Consider the following 15,421-nt stretch of genomic DNA (forward strand, 5'->3'; position numbering starts at 1 on the left):
TCTTTCCCTTCCTCTTGCACCATTTCATTTTCTTCTCATTGAGAAGCGCACAGAGGGTGAGCTCCCCAGGGGCCTGCACTGATACAGCCCTCTGCGTACCACCTTGAGTTACACGTCTCTGTCACCAATCAAGCATACCTAGAGTCAAGAAGCTCCCAGCCACAGTGCACCTTGGCTACAGACAAGTGTGCCGCGGTTGGACGTGGCTCTATTACCCAATGCGAACAGCCACACCTGTTGCGGGGAAAGGCCTGATCATTCACTCTGTGTGCAGCTAGGCTGAAGCTAGGAGGTCAGAGGGTGTATGAAATGGAAAACAGGGCTGAGAGCGCCAAAGTTCATTTTCTCCTGCTGCTCTGCATATCCATGGGCTGTAGCTGCCCCTAGTGAGGCTGGAGGAGGGAAATGTAGTGATTGTGGGGATGAGATGAGCCCCAGATAGGAAAGTGCAAGAAGAAGTATGTCCAGGAGCAGAGGCCTTGTGTTTTTCTCTAAGGGGGTGAGGGAGCTAAAATGGGTCTCACCTGTGAAAAGCTACACTTCCCTAAGATTCATGTCTCCATTGCACTTGGCCCATTATGAGGCCAATCAGGAAGCCTGTGGTTATGGAAAACCAATACCTATCATGCTCCGAAGTGGGCTACTGATTAAAAGTTAGACTGAATGGGACTGTTAACTTTGTCACTTAGCAACTGTACAAAGGGACTAACCAGTGCTATGGCTTCAGCTTTCAGCCTGATCAGTCAGACTGCTGTGGAGGTTTGGGGTGCTTACATTTTCCACCAGTTCCATGCAGCCTCGTTCTAGTTTCCACAAAATGTCCTCCATCCGCAGTGGCTGGCAGCCAAACCCTCTGGACCTCCTCACCTAAAGGATTTTCTACTGGAGGGAGGAGAGAAGGAGGAAGATTCCACTGAAGTTCACAGAGCACCCGACCAGCCTGTCTTCCTCCCTTCAACATGCGAACAAACTTCTCTGAATTCTTCAGCGCACTTGGCATTCCAGTCATTGCAAAGCAGATGGCAATTCTGCCAGGCTCATGCACTACAGGAAGTAAAAAGTATTTGAAGAGAGGATTTCATCAACTGGCTGGCAGGAGCCCAGAATGGTTTGTGGAGAAGGGACAAAACAAAAGGGAAGGCACTGCAAGATCTGTGCAGAGAAAGATGAGAAGACAACCAGCTGCAGCTGTCTGCTGAGGCCACCTCCTTAGGGCATACACAAAGATGCCCACATGGTGCAGCAAATTTCAAGCTTGCTGTCTTCCTATGAATCAAAACCAAAGAGCCAGCATACTAACCTGGCATTACAAACCAGCCATGAAGCTGAATTGGGATGTTTGGATTAGCATTACTACTCTCCAGTGTAGCCTTTACCTAGGTGTGCTACAGCTCTGTCACAACTCACCAGCCCTATTGTATTGTCCTTTCTTCATAGTTGTATCTTCTGACAAAATTGCTGCTATGCAGCTAACTACCCGCAAGCCACTTAATTGCAGACTGTTACAATCTTCAAGCTGGGTCAATATTATTGTATTGCATAAGGGGAAAATAATCCATGTAATTTAGCACTTTTTTCAAAACAAAAACAGAGTGCATTTTCTAGCACATTATCTTTACTCAATCGTTGCACTGGAAAAAAAGAGTGCTCAATCAAGAAACAGCTGGTCATTGGATGAGCAGATAGCACAGCTGGCTTGACTTACAGGTTTCTGGCCACTAGAACACTTTCTACTCCCCCCAACTTGCCTGACTACACATCTCAGCAGCGTGGTAGAGTCACTCGTTACATTTCCTTCTTTTAGCAAGATGATCCTCAATGACAACAAAGAGACAACTTTCAGAACAATGTCAAATAGACAAAAAGACACAGCAGTAATGACACATTAATGACCAGGATCCGGAAATGCAATGGAGTAATGCAGAACACCACCACCAACACATAATTTGATTACCCTCAATCGTTAATCATTTAAACATTTTTCTGTGGTGTTCACCCATCTCCTAAAACATTTAACTGGAAAAAGGCTGCTGGTTTTCTACAAGTTCCCTGCCTTCCTGGCTTTACTGCACCTCACTAACTTCATCTTCTTTCACACAAGGGTGACAAAGATCTTGCTGAAAGGGCTGGAGGAAGAGAATAGACAGGGTGGGCCCCAGGAACAGAAGGCTGCAAATCTGAATCTTTCTTGTGTGTCAAAAGAGCCTGAAATGAGCATAACAGACACACTTCAGAGTGTGTGTACAGAAGCAAGGTTCTGTAATTACATGGGGAGCACGAGGGAGCAAAGTCAAGAAAGAGAGCAGAAGTGGAGGAGAGGAAGTCAGTGCTAGAAGGTTAATTGAAAGGAGTCTTCAGAAGGAATTTGCCATTAAATTGATTTATGGAGGTACAGCAGCCTGTATTTTTGATTCTGCAGCAGTTTCTGTAGCTTCTGGCCTAATGTTGCTATGGATAATCCTTGCACAACTGCCCCATGTGTTTTTTTCTACCAGAACTCCCAAGTAGCAAGGAAAAAGAGAATTTCCTGTTTAGCCAATGCATGGCCTTTTTCAAGGAAAGAGTTTTTCTACCAGTCTGTGCCAAGCTGACCTGAACTAGGAACTACTCAATGCCAAAGGGCTTTTATGGAATTGTTTTGACACCAGCTTGAGAAACCGCTGGAGAAACAATTGTGCACACAAAAGAGGGACAGTACCTAGAAAACAAAGAAGTGACTGGACTCCCCAGGTGCTTTCCATCTCAAGTCAGGGACCACTCACTGAGCAATCAGTGCCCAGCTGAGTGAAAGGCTTAATCACCTTGGAAAGACCCAGCTTGTGCATTCTCAGCCACAGATAGAGCTCAGCAGTGGTACTTGCCATCTGGGAGGTGCATGTGGTTAAAACAAAAAGTCCAAGGTTTTCTGACCCAAATTACAAGCAGCGATAGGTCTGCCAAGCCACTCATACTGGCTTCACTTTCCTGTGATGATGTCTCAGAAATAAGTGATGAAATAGCCCCAGGATGAAACCTAGGAACAGAGAGGAAGAAAAATGTCTGGGTCACAAATGGTAAGAGCAACTTGGAAACAGAAAAAAAAAAATGCATCTCACCTCTGGCATTAGCTTGTGCTTTTGTCTGCACAAGTGGCTCTGTAGCAGCTTCCACACCACTCTGGGATAAAACATCAGCACAACAGATTGATAGCTTTTGGAAAAGTGGGAACAACATACATGTACCTTCCCCACAGCCAAGCATACCTCTACAATTCTCTCATAAAAAGACTCCATTTACCACTGATATCTCCCAGGAGAGTGTGGAAAACAAAGGAGATGAGTCAGACTTGTAAACAAGGTCTCATTTATTCTGTTTATTTGTGTGGCTAACAAGTTCTCATCCTAATCTAATAAAAATATTAGCAGAAAATATTTGTCCCTTTTCCCCATACACACACACATACATTTTTTGTGTCTTAAATAAAAGAGTCAGACCGTTAAGTGTGAGACTCAGGGAGAGGCTTCTTTATCAATAAGCTCCTGTAGTAAAATCAACTTTTTGCTCAAGATATAAAATGCAGCAACCCTGGGCACTGAATCTCCAGTGCTGCACCAAGGCAATCAGTGCTCCTCAGAAGAATCAGTCAAGTCATTTAAAAAAGTTAAGAAAATACTTAGCACTTATCTGGCACTTCTTGGCCATGGGTCTCAAAGCACCTTCCAGAGGCAGGAATATGTCATCTCCGTTTGCAGAGGAGGAAGCAGCAGCACAGAGACAGGAAGTTACTCAGTGACACTCATACATCAATTTAGTGCAGAATGAGGAATGTCTCCAAATCCCATGTCCTGTTCAGTGCCCCATGGTTCCTGCCCTTCCCTAAGCAGAATATATATATTCCGCTTAGGAAAGTCAACACATCAGAGAGTCATAGATGTACTAGCTAGTGACATCAAGGAGTTAACTGAATCATGGTCAGAGCTGCTGAGTACTTTGGAAAAGACCAAAAAAACATATTGCCAACAAGACAGTAATAAAGATAGAACACTTTTGGCAAGTGCATGTGTATTAAGGAAGTGATAATTCAGTTACCAAGCAGCTACAATGAGCTACAACAAGGAGATGAAATGTGCAAAGACTCCCTACTCCAAGCTTTAATGGAAAGTTGTTTGAGAAAGAGGTTGTATGGGAAAATCCCTAAAACTGTGAAATTGCATTCTGGGCTACAGAATCTGGGTTGATAAATCTCTAGGGGATGGGATGGCTCAAGGCTTCGGGAATAAGGTATCCAAACGCTGCCAGGTCAACAGTACCAAAAATACTGCTGGCTATTCAGTGAATTATGTAACAAAAATCTGTGATGTCACAACCTCCTTAGTGGACAAGTAACTATAACACAACTGGCCCCAATGTTAGTAGCAGAGCAAAGATACCAAAATCTCAGTAGTCCATGAGATACAAGTCCCCTTTCCTTCAAAGCAGGCACCTTCACAAGGACACGCTTGCCCCATCACTAACTGTGCTGTGCTTGTCACATGAATGGATCAACAGTAGTCTCCATGTTGCCAAACTGGCACTTTTCATAAGGTCTTTGTAACCTATGAGGACCGCATTCTTTGACAACCAACATAAGATATACGAGTGCTAGGATGATGTATAAAGTAAAAGTGCAGCCAACCACCTAGTCAGCTTCAGAACTAGGTGAGCTGGCATTTCAAGTACACAAGCTCAGACCCACAAGCATTTGGATTCAGATCTTCACTGAAATCCCGTAGCTCATCCTTCAGGCACTGCAGATAATGCAGAGATCAAGCTTGCAATGAATGTAATGTGAAACAGCTGTGCTTTGATCCCAGCAAGTGGAACCTCTTGCCATGTCACTTCCAGTTTTTGCAAAGAACAGTGTGTGACATGGGAGAGGATAGACAACATCAAGTTAGCAAAAAGTCCAACCTCCAGCAACAAGTCCCCAGCAATACAGATGAAGTCTCCCTGTGCAAAACCCAGAATGCACTTAATCTAAACTAGTTCCCCACAATCTGATGTGCACACCCAGAACCAATGACAGAGGGCAACAGTGGCTGCCCCTCCTTTCTCACCCAGACAGCAGAATCCAGGTAGTAGAGAAGGGGAAAATACTACTAGGGACGTGTTCCCTGTGTTCAGCATTTCCCCTTAAGGTATCAAGTCTCTTGCCACAAACAAAAAAACCAAAAGTGACCATCCATCTCCAAAGCTCTCTCACATCCCTGCTATTCACTACCTAGTTCCCACCCTAGCCTCCAGCTCATCTAACTCCCCAGTCAACTTCTCCAGTTTCCTTCCCTTTGAATTAATGCACCACCTTCCCTCTCCAGGGGTCACACTGCTCTACAGAAACTAAGGCACATAAAGTGACTTGCATAAGAATCAGGTCTGGAACGCCTCTCTGAACTCCGGGACCTGCTCTAACGGTGCTCCTCACAGGCCTTTCTCCTCTCACACCTTGCATATTGAAGTAGCCTGCGTGCACTGCGTGAACTGGAACAAGAGTTATTTTTGTTTCCCTGTTATCACTGAAATTTCAAACACAACAAAAAACCACCCTGCTGCGCTCCTCTTCTCCCCCTTCCAGACGGATTACTTTTCTCAAAAATGTGGAAGGGCATCGATACAGAAAGAAGCATTCAATGTAGATGGCAGACAGCTTGGCCTGTGCTAGCACAAAACAGACAATGCAAGAGAAAAAGGAACTGCCTCTCAGGGAAACAGGAGGGTTCCTCAGCTACATCTGGTTTGCCAATAAGCATAGGGAAAAAAAGGTACAGGATTTAATGCAACAGTGCAAACCAGGTGATCATGATAAAGAGCAGCATTCACATGACTAATCTCCCGTCAAGATGGCCCCTTCAGAACCCAGCAGGATTTGCTTTCAGGAGCTGGCTGGCCTGCAAGTATCAGCCAAGAGGAATCAGTATCAGTCCAGAGAAATTATGGTGGTTGGTAAGAGCTTCCAGGTCATGGTTTTTTCCAGTGAATGACGGTTTGGTATCCCAGAAGACATGAACATCTGGCTTTGGCGTGTCCATATCAAAAGCATGTATTTGGTAGCAGCAGCTGCCCCAGCTGTGGACTGTACTATGTGCAGCTGTGCCTCATGTGGAAGTTAACAACATATTCTGCATTAGTCCTTTGCACTGAGATGGCAAAGGGCTCAAAGGGGTGAAAGGTGAATGCAACCAGGCGTCGTACAGTGTGATTGATGGGTCGACCCAAAAGTCCAGCTTGGATTTCAAACTTCAGGAGGCCAGAATCCCGGGCATAGAATCTGAAAGGAAGAGAAACAGAGAAGGCTGGTTATGTCTACTACTGCTCGCTGGCACTGCCAGTTTGGGTACCTCAGAAAGGGGGACTGGTGCCATTGATGACTGACCCCTTGTTCCATTTCTGTATTTACCAACAGGTGCGCTGGCAAGAGGACTGATGACCTCACCATGTGACTGGCCAATCAGTAGCACTGACTGAGCACAGGAATGACAGAAGCTCATTCTGGGAAAATCCCCTCAGGTCTTTTCACCGTATCCCCATTCAGAAGAGGCATATCTGTTGGATTTGGCCCTGCTCTACAATGCTTTAATTCTACTTGGCAGCTAGTTTCAGTTCATACCAGACCTTCTGGTCCCTTGCAGATTTCCACAGAAAATTGTCAATGCAATTGTCTCAACCTTGCAGTGTTCTGGAATGTGACTCAAAGTTGCTGCTCTTCAGAGATGGTCTGGCTCCCATACAGAGCAACATAACAGACTATCTTTCCTTTGCAGCTTCCAGACTTTTTCTCAAGTCCTGGAGCACTCTTCTCTAGGTCTCAAAACCATAATTAATATATAAGCTGTCTCAGGCTACATTCCCTTCATCTCTAGTGAAAACACAGAGTTCGCTATAACCTTCTCCACTGCCCCAAGACTTTGGCAGACTCTTAGGCAGGATTTTGTACCTTTGCAAACCACCTGGACTCAACATGAATCATCAGTCCTGACCAATGTTGGCTCAGCCATTTTGACATTTTTCCCTACTATTGCCACAGGGTTCTAGTTCCCAAACTGCTGCCTTCTGTTTCCTGCCTGGTAGACTTGGGTGGTTAGCACTTGCCTCTGGTTTCAAGGTATAAAAGCATTTCTGAAAAGCACAGGCTTCCAACGCCCCCATACCCCCCATCTTGCCACAGTGCACTCAGCTCTCCAGCAGTCAGCACTGGCTCCAGACACATGAAGGTGACTTCCTTTCACTGCTTAACCCCCCTCTGGCTTTTGATAATGCAGCCTACTGAATTCTTCACATTTTTTTCTAGCCAGCCACTCTCCACCCCTCTCTCCCCCAGCAAACTTGGCTGCCAATTACACATAAGAACCAAGCAGAAGATTTACAATCTTGGTATTTGGCTTTCCAAAAAGCCCTTTTCCCTCCTACACAGAACAAGGCATGCAGGGGGTTGGTTTTTAAGTAAAACACGGCCTATGGTCTGCTCCTCTCTCTCCAATTCACAGTAATTTACCATACTCAAGATGAGCTCCCTGTAATCTCAGAGATGGGCTTGGTTTGGTATTTTTACATCCATTTTTAAAAGTGCTCTGCAATCAGAGGCCATTTCCATGGGCTCGCACTCAGTGGATAAATTAGGCACTGAAATATAAAACTCGTGTCAATAAAAACAGCAAGACTAGTCTTTTAAAACCATACAAAAATGGTAAAAAAAAAAGTATCTGCTGCCCATTTCTTGTTTAAATAGGCTCCTTCTTAACCCTTTCCACTGACTTTAATGCTCTAATACTGGAGTTGCTGTGTTAATGCTGCTTTCCCAGCACATAGCACCCCAAGCAGTTTGTGGTCCCCTGCTGGGACATTGCTGCCCAACCTTTTGCAAGCATACGTAAAGAGAGGTCTGAAGCCCCTCCATCAGGGGAAATGCCACAGAGCAGGATGTTTGCCTCTCCGACAACCAACAAAGGGTGACAGCTGCAGCTGTCCAGGAGGGAGAGAGAGAGTAAAGCCAGCAGTGGGAAGGAGGGATGCTAAAAGCAGCATGAGGTAGTGCAGGGTTTGGTGCAGAGCACAGATGATGGTTTTTAAATGATGTGCGATACAAAAAGAGTATAAATTACAGCCCAAAAGTCCCTCAGGCAGCAAGGGGGTAGGGATCGTTTGTGCTAAAGCCAGGTATGGAACTTTCGAGACAAATATAATTTTCCATTGTCAAGAGAAATAAAACAAAAGTCTCTTATGTCCAACCCCTTTCACCATGATGGGCAGCTGTGGTATTAATCACTTTGTTGTACGTGCAAGAAACACAGCAGCACTCTGTCAGCTGCTGAATAGTTAAGTCTGGCCTCAACCACTGAAGTGCTCTGCGTACTCTAAGCAGGAAGGCAAAGTACAGAAGCCCCACCGCTCCAAGCCTCATTCAAGTCCTGACTGACTCGGCACAGCTTTGAGCTTTAGAGAATCCAGTTATAAAATGCCAGTCTGCTCAGGGGAGGCAGGGAAAGTGCTAGCTTGCTTTGTTTACTACAGAAGACATGACCACAGCAAATGTCTGCAGTTCTCTTCTCTTTTGTCTGGAGAAGCTGCACACATGTTGAAGCTAGTGAACAAACACCTCCCAGAGCGTCTTCTCATCAAGCGTGGCAATGGGGGGGGTGGGGGGGAGGATCAGCTATGTCTCTCCAGACTGTACAGCACTTGAGATCAAAGCAAATTGCAGACAGGACTCAATTAACATATATGATATGGGGGACTGCAAGCGTATCAATGATCAGAGGTCCTGCCATCTAAAGTGAGAAGGGTGGGGCTGGTGAGCGAAGGAACCAGATTTTCAAGAAGACTTTGGACCACACAGTTGGTGGCAGGTTCTGGTCCATTCCCCGTTTCTGGTCAGGTGAAGAACCCAACCTCTGGGCAGCCACAGTGCTCAGTATTCAGTCTTAGAATTGTCTCTTGCTTCACAAGATGTAGGATTAAAGTCTACTCTTGAAACACAACAAGCTGGACAAGTTTTTGCCTTGGCATGCTCAGCCTGTTCAGGTCTATGGATCAATTCTTCCTCAAGACCCTTCAAATCTGGTGGGAAAGCACTGGGTTCTCAGACGCCGCTTCTAAAACGCACGTGTCAAACTGCCCCTGTTCTTCTGCAAGAAGCATCACAGGTTTTCCCACTCTGAAGAACAGACACCTTTCTGCTACTGAAACTGATAGAAGCAGAATGGCTTTTATACCAGGCCCAGACTCCTGTTGTGCAAGCAGACTTCCTGTGCACTACAGGGTAAAAGAAGGGCAGTAAAGAGGGAAGTAACAAGTCCATCATTTGCTAAATGGAAAGCCTGAATAACTCTGGGAAATAATTTTAGCTGCTAGGCTTCAAAACATGAGATATAAATAACAAAGCAAAAAACAGTCAAACCAATTATGCAAGCATTATACACAGCCTTCCATTGTATTCACAGGACTCGACAGTGGGACAAATCAGATCTTTGTTAATGCAAACTAACCCCAAAGCAATTTTTTTCCTCACACTGGAACCACAGTACACTAGCTGTCATCCTGCAATGGTTGGAAGAGGAATCTCAGTTCAACAACTGGGCCAAAAGGAATCTCATGAGGTTCAATAAGGACATATGCAAAGTGCTGCACTTAGGACAAAACAATCCTATGCACCGATACAGGCTCGGGGCTGACTGGCTGGGCAGCAGCTCTGCAGAAAAAGACCTGGGGGTTACAGTGGGCAATAAGCTGAATATGAGCCAGCAGTGTGTCCTCATTGCCAAGAAGGCTAACTGCATACTGGGCTGCACTGGTAGGCATGTCAAGGGAAGTGATTGTTCCCCTCTATTCAGCACTGGTAGGGCCACATCTGGATTACTGTGCTCAGTTTTGGGCCCCCCACTACAGAAAGGATGTGGACAAATTGGAGAGAGTCCAGCGGAAGGCAACAAAATGGTGAGGGGCCTGGGGGACATGACCTATGAGGAGAGACTGAGGGAACTGGGCTTGTTTAATCTAAAGAAGAGACTGAGTGGGGACTTAATAGTGGCCTTCAACTACCTGAAGCGGGGTTCAAAAGAGGATGGAGCTAGACTGTTCTCAGTGACAGCAGATGACAGAACAAGGAGCAAGTCTCAAGTTGCAGCAAGGGAAGTTCAGGTTAGATATTAGGAAGAATTATCTCACTAGGAGGGTAGTCAAACACTGGAACAGGTTACCCAGAGAGGTGGTGGAAGCTCTGTCCTTGGAGGTTTTCAAGACCTGGCTGGACAAAGATTTGGCTGGGATGATCTAGTTAAGGATAGTCCTGCTATGAGCAGGGGGTTGAACTAGATGACCTCTTGAAGTCCCTTCCAACCCCCACTTCTATGATTCTATGATGAACTATTCAAGGTTCCCCACCACCACCACCACCACTTCTTCCTCTCTTGATGTGCCCTGCACACCTCACCTCTGATTTTGGAAGGGCCCTCTATGATCATTCATGAAAAAGGCTCAATCCCTGGACTATTTAAAAAAGCATTCTGCTCTAGAGGAGAGCAAAGGCAGCTGTCCTATCCTTAGACATTTCAACCAGCCTAGGGCAGTGGTCAGCAACCTTTTAGGAGTGGCAGGGTGAACAATGCAACTCAACCCAAGGCAGGCGGGTGCTTCCATCCCAGCCACTGACACTGGACCTTCCCCTAGTCTCTAATAGGGGCACAACTTGCCACCACAGAATCCCCTACCTGCTGAATTGCTGCTAAACTGCCCTGCCACCAAAATGCCAACAATATCCAGTTTTCACAGGCCCACCGAAATACCATGGTGAACTGTATCTGGCCCACATGGAACTGGTTGCTGACCCCTGGCTTAAGGCAAGGTGTACATACAATTCTGAGTTACATGCATTCAATTCCACCCACCGGCAGTCTTCTAAACCATCTTCATACCTTATGGGGTGGTCTCCACATGTCTTGGGCCGTTCCATGACTGAAACCCACTTGTCATCATAGCTGAAAAGGGAGAGGTCCAAGTAGGGACTGCCACTGTAAGACTGTGCGCTTATCGGGAGTTGGCCCAGCAGCCTCCGCACGGCTTCCGTGTGCCCTCCATACTTTGCATTCACAATCGTGTCCTTAAACCTGCAGCAGACCAAGGCACAGATTTCATTTGCAAAGGCACAAAACAGGCAGGGATAGCAGAGAGAAACAGCAGCAGTTCCAAAGCTATAAGCACTGATTCCAGAAGTTGTGTTCTGCCCAGCAGCCTCGATTCTCATGAGCTTTCACATTCCACTTCAGTTCATGTTTCTATTCTGTTTTGGACCTGATGGACTGACCCAGATGGGTAAGACTTTGGCATTCCACAAGGCCTGACTCTGGCTGTCCTGCAGTACAGGCAATCCACAGGCTCAGAAATAGGACAAGGGTTAGGGTTATGATCTCTGCAGTAAAAGCTAGATTGATTGATAAACTGCAGTTTATCAATCAATCCAGCTTTTACTGCAAAGATCATAAAAGATCATAAGGAAGTGAAGGCCACAGGGCTTGTAATAACAGCCAGATCCCTGAGGCTGCAGGGTAACTTGGGAAACCTGTCACTCCACCTATTATATTTTGATTATATAAGGGGTGAAACTGTAGAGGAGAAAAAACCTTGAAGAGAAGCCTGCAGCTGTTTAGCTCAGTGCCATGTCTGAAAAGTTCTTCCTGGTGGATATTAACATGGATTAGATTGGAATTTTCTTTTTTTCCCCAAGCATATTTTGAGTAGGGCTGTGCGAAGCTTTGGGTGTTGATTCAGTTCGGAGGAGATTCGGCCCGATTCAATGGCCAAATCTCCAAATCCAAATTGAATCAGGGGACCAAAGGTCCAAATCAATTCAAAACTCTCCTAATCTTCAGAAAAGATTCGGAGAGCTTCGATAATTTGGGCAGTCCCCAGTGGCTGCAGCAGGGAGCTGGGGCAAGCTCTGAGCTGGTAAGTACTAGGGGCGGGGAAGGGGCCTGTTGGGGAGGGGACCCCTGCCAGCTCCCCTGAGCTGCCGGGAGGGAGGACAATCCTTGCTGCCCCGCACTGCATGGGGGGCTCTGCCACGAGCCCCCCCACCCCCCCCCCCCCGCTCTCCCCGCCCCCCCATGGGGGCTCCAGCTGGGCCAGCTCTAGCCCTTTAAGAAAAAAAACTGAGAAAAGCCCGTGTGGAACACCCATGGGGGGGCAGTGGGAGTGAAGGGGGGGGTGTCAAGGGGCTCGTGTAGAGCCCCCCATGCAGTGTGGGGCAGCAGGGATCACCCCCTGCCCAGCAGCACCCTCTGAGTCGGGTTTTTTTTTGTTTTGTTTTTTGTTGGGTTTTTTTTTTTTTTTTTACACAAGCACTGGGAGCTGGGGCAGCCATTGCCCGGCTGAGAGAGAGGTGGGGGATGGGCCTGCCCTGGCTGATTCAGAGATTCAGCTACTGCTGAATTTCAGAATCAGATTCAACCGAATCGAATCAGGACAGCGATTCGAATCACCGAATCGAATCACTGTCCCCCGAATCGGCTGAACTCGAAGTGAATACTAGCGACTTCGCACAGGCCTAATTTTGAGCTTTCTTCTGGGGAAAGCCAACACACAGGAGGCCAGCAGTAGAAAAATCGCACCTACAGGAGTCAGATGGTCATGGTGCACTGTAAACCTTCACAGCAAAGGTGTATTTTATTTGTGTATGAAGTACCCAACCATGCTGTACAAAGAGCCCCGCTATAAGCCCAGATAACCACAAAGGGAGGTGGCAAGAAGAATCTTGCCTCTGGTTTAAGCCCCAAGGCAAGGATTACACCTCAGCTGTTTGCATTAAGAGCCATCTCTCCAAAGCTGTAAGGATTTTCCTTGGAAAACTAAGTCTGCTTTCTCTTGTATGGGTGACATGCAGCTTAAATCAGATGTCCGCCTCTGAAATCAGTGCAGAAACTGTCAGCAAGTGTTTATGGCACTGTTAAACAAGTCATGGGAAGAACAGAAGCTCCTGAAAGACTTGGGCTACCTTGCAACACATTCCAAAGGATGGCTTAAGAAACCCCAGACCCTGCATTACTGTATTCACTTGAATCCAAGACAAGGTTTTCTGCCCCAAATAACATGGGGGGAGGCAGGAAATAAGCCTCATCTTCAATTCAAGTACCTGCCTGAGGCAGGTGGTGACTCAACTCCAGCCTTGGTTCCAGGCTTAGAACCAAAGCTGGAACTGAGCTGCCACCTGCCCCAGCTCAGAGTGGCTCATATGGTGGGAGACGGGACATGCAATGGGGACAGCACGGAGGATACTGCGCAGCGTAGGTGGGGGGTGAGTATGGGGGAGATCTGTGGTGGAGGAGGGGGATGTGGAGGAGACCCATGGTAGGGATGAGAGCATGAGAGAGATCCTGTGAGATAGGGGGTGCAAAGGGACTTCTGTGGGGCAGGGTGGAGGGAACATAGGGGAGACTCTGCAGCCTCCCCACAATCCCTCTCCCAGCTGATCTTAGGCTCCAGCCCCAGATCTGATGCTGCTGTTTATGCCTGGCTGGGCTAGGCCAGGGCTGCGGCTGCCACCATTGTTTCCCCCAGAGCTGGAACCAGAGCCTCCTCAAAAGTAAACAGCAAGAAGAAGAGGGGTAGGGGTTGGCACTGGGGAGGGGACAAGCAGCAGACATAGGCATGGTGGGGGGCAAACAGGCAGGCACCAAGGACAGGAAGCAGGCACAGGCATCATGGGCAAGAGGTAGAGAGGACCAGGGAGGCAGGAGGTCAGACAGGGGCACAAGGGTGTGTGTGTTGGGGGAGGGGGGGTCTGGCCCTTCACTTCCTGCTACTGCTTTCTTGGCCACAGCCATGGGGCAGGGGAGGGTGAATTTAAGACAAACCTCCAATAATCATATTCTATACCAGGAAAATTATAACAAATGTACACATTTCCATGTATAGAATCTAACTACTGGGGAGTCATCATAAATTTAAAGCGGTCTTGGATCTGGGTAAGTACAGTATTAACACCCCTTCTGACTACTCAAACCAATTATACAATTCTTGTTTGATTTTATATTTAATTCATCCTTCAAAAGGAGACTAGACAGGTCAGCACTTTGCACTGACACCGTAAAACAGCAGTTCTCAATCTGGTTAGACTCCAGGCTCCCAGCTCTTAGCTTTCACTCCAGTTTTGACTACAGAAAAACACTGAAGTAATTCTTCTGTTGCAAAGAACTCAGAAAGGCCATAACATGGCAGAATGCTTTTTATACTATGGATTCTTATTCAAAACCTCTGGCTTTATCTTGTGAATCATGTGCAACAGTGCTAATACTGAGCAACACTCTTAAAAGGACCTTGGGTCACCGCAGCATGCACAGAACTCTGGATGGGAATCACTGTTATAGACAGTGCCACCAGCAATGTTATTCCATTCAGGTTGGGGAAGCCTGCCTGGCAAAAGAAATCCCATGTGTGGTGACATTTTGGGTTTATTGAACCTTGACTTCACATGGGTGTACGCTGCACAGACGCTGTGCACTAACAGGCTTGAAGGAAGTCACAACACAAGATGCCTCCTTCTCCAGCCTTCTTGTTTCAGAAATGCTTTGCTCCAGTTTAAATGCTAGATCATCACTGTATTTTCTGGGGTGGGTCTGTCAGTAGCTAAGAATACTACAAAAGCTCACAAAGACTGAATACAAGTCATACACATCCTGCCTCAGCTTTGGGTGTTCTAGGATTCCAGAACCATCATGTTGTGGCATTACAAGCCACATTCAAAACAAACTCTAATCCCAATCAGTCAGTAAGAAGCTGTCTTTCTTAAGGTTGCCATAGCTTTTTGATACTGGCCTTGAATAGGTGGGGGCGAGCGTGTATCTACATGGTATAAGGCATGCTCCGAATGGCTCACCGGCGCTGGATCTGTCTGGCAAAGTTGTTGCTGGAGGCAGAGCAGGGGAACTGGACAGCCTCGCTGTGCAGGGTGGCGTTCCTGAAGAGGTCACAGAAGTTCTCAAAGAGCTCCAGAAGCTCATCTGAAGTATTCTCAAACACAGCAATAACCTCTGTGGTAACCATGTTGTACACCACAAAGAAGGAGGGCTGCCGAGAGGAGCAAAAGACAATTATCAGCATGGCACGGGTACACAGGTCCCATATTAGTTGGAATTCTGCCCTGTCTCCCCCATACCACGTAAGACAGACACTTTCCCCAATTACTCTGCAATGCAGGAGAATCCACATTCCCTATACAAATTCATTATGCTATTCAAATACCTCAATAGGTACCAAATTATCCAGCCTATTAACTACAACATATTATTTGTGGAGGGAACTCAATGTGCTTCCAATTTTTCATTTCAAACTGGACGTCAATATTTCTGTTTTCTCTTCCTCACTCCCCAACCTCCACCAAATATAAAATGCTTTTTAAAGTGGCAGATTTAATTTTCTT

The 15,421-nt window shown here is 46.6% G+C and overlaps 1 protein-coding gene across 1 annotated transcript in view; it reads right to left on the minus strand.

Annotated features, from left to right (window-relative positions):
• Window positions 1-3,325: 3,325 nt before the first annotated feature.
• DET1 (DET1, COP1 ubiquitin ligase partner) overlaps window positions 3,326-15,421 on the minus strand; it is a 19,228-nt gene continuing 7,132 nt past the window's right edge. Inside the window, exons 4-6 of the mRNA XM_006028290.1 lie at window positions 14,879-15,069; window positions 10,923-11,114; window positions 3,326-6,283 (exon numbers count right to left, since the gene is read on the minus strand). Of these exons, the coding sequence (XP_006028352.1) occupies window positions 6,094-6,283; window positions 10,923-11,114; window positions 14,879-15,069 (573 nt within the window). The 3' untranslated portion in view covers window positions 3,326-6,093. The remainder of the gene's footprint in view (window positions 6,284-10,922; window positions 11,115-14,878; window positions 15,070-15,421) is intronic.

This window comes from Alligator sinensis, unplaced genomic scaffold, assembly GCF_000455745.1.
Source record: "Alligator sinensis unplaced genomic scaffold, ASM45574v1 scaffold874_1, whole genome shotgun sequence".
Lineage (NCBI taxonomy): Eukaryota > Metazoa > Chordata > Crocodylia > Alligatoridae > Alligator > Alligator sinensis.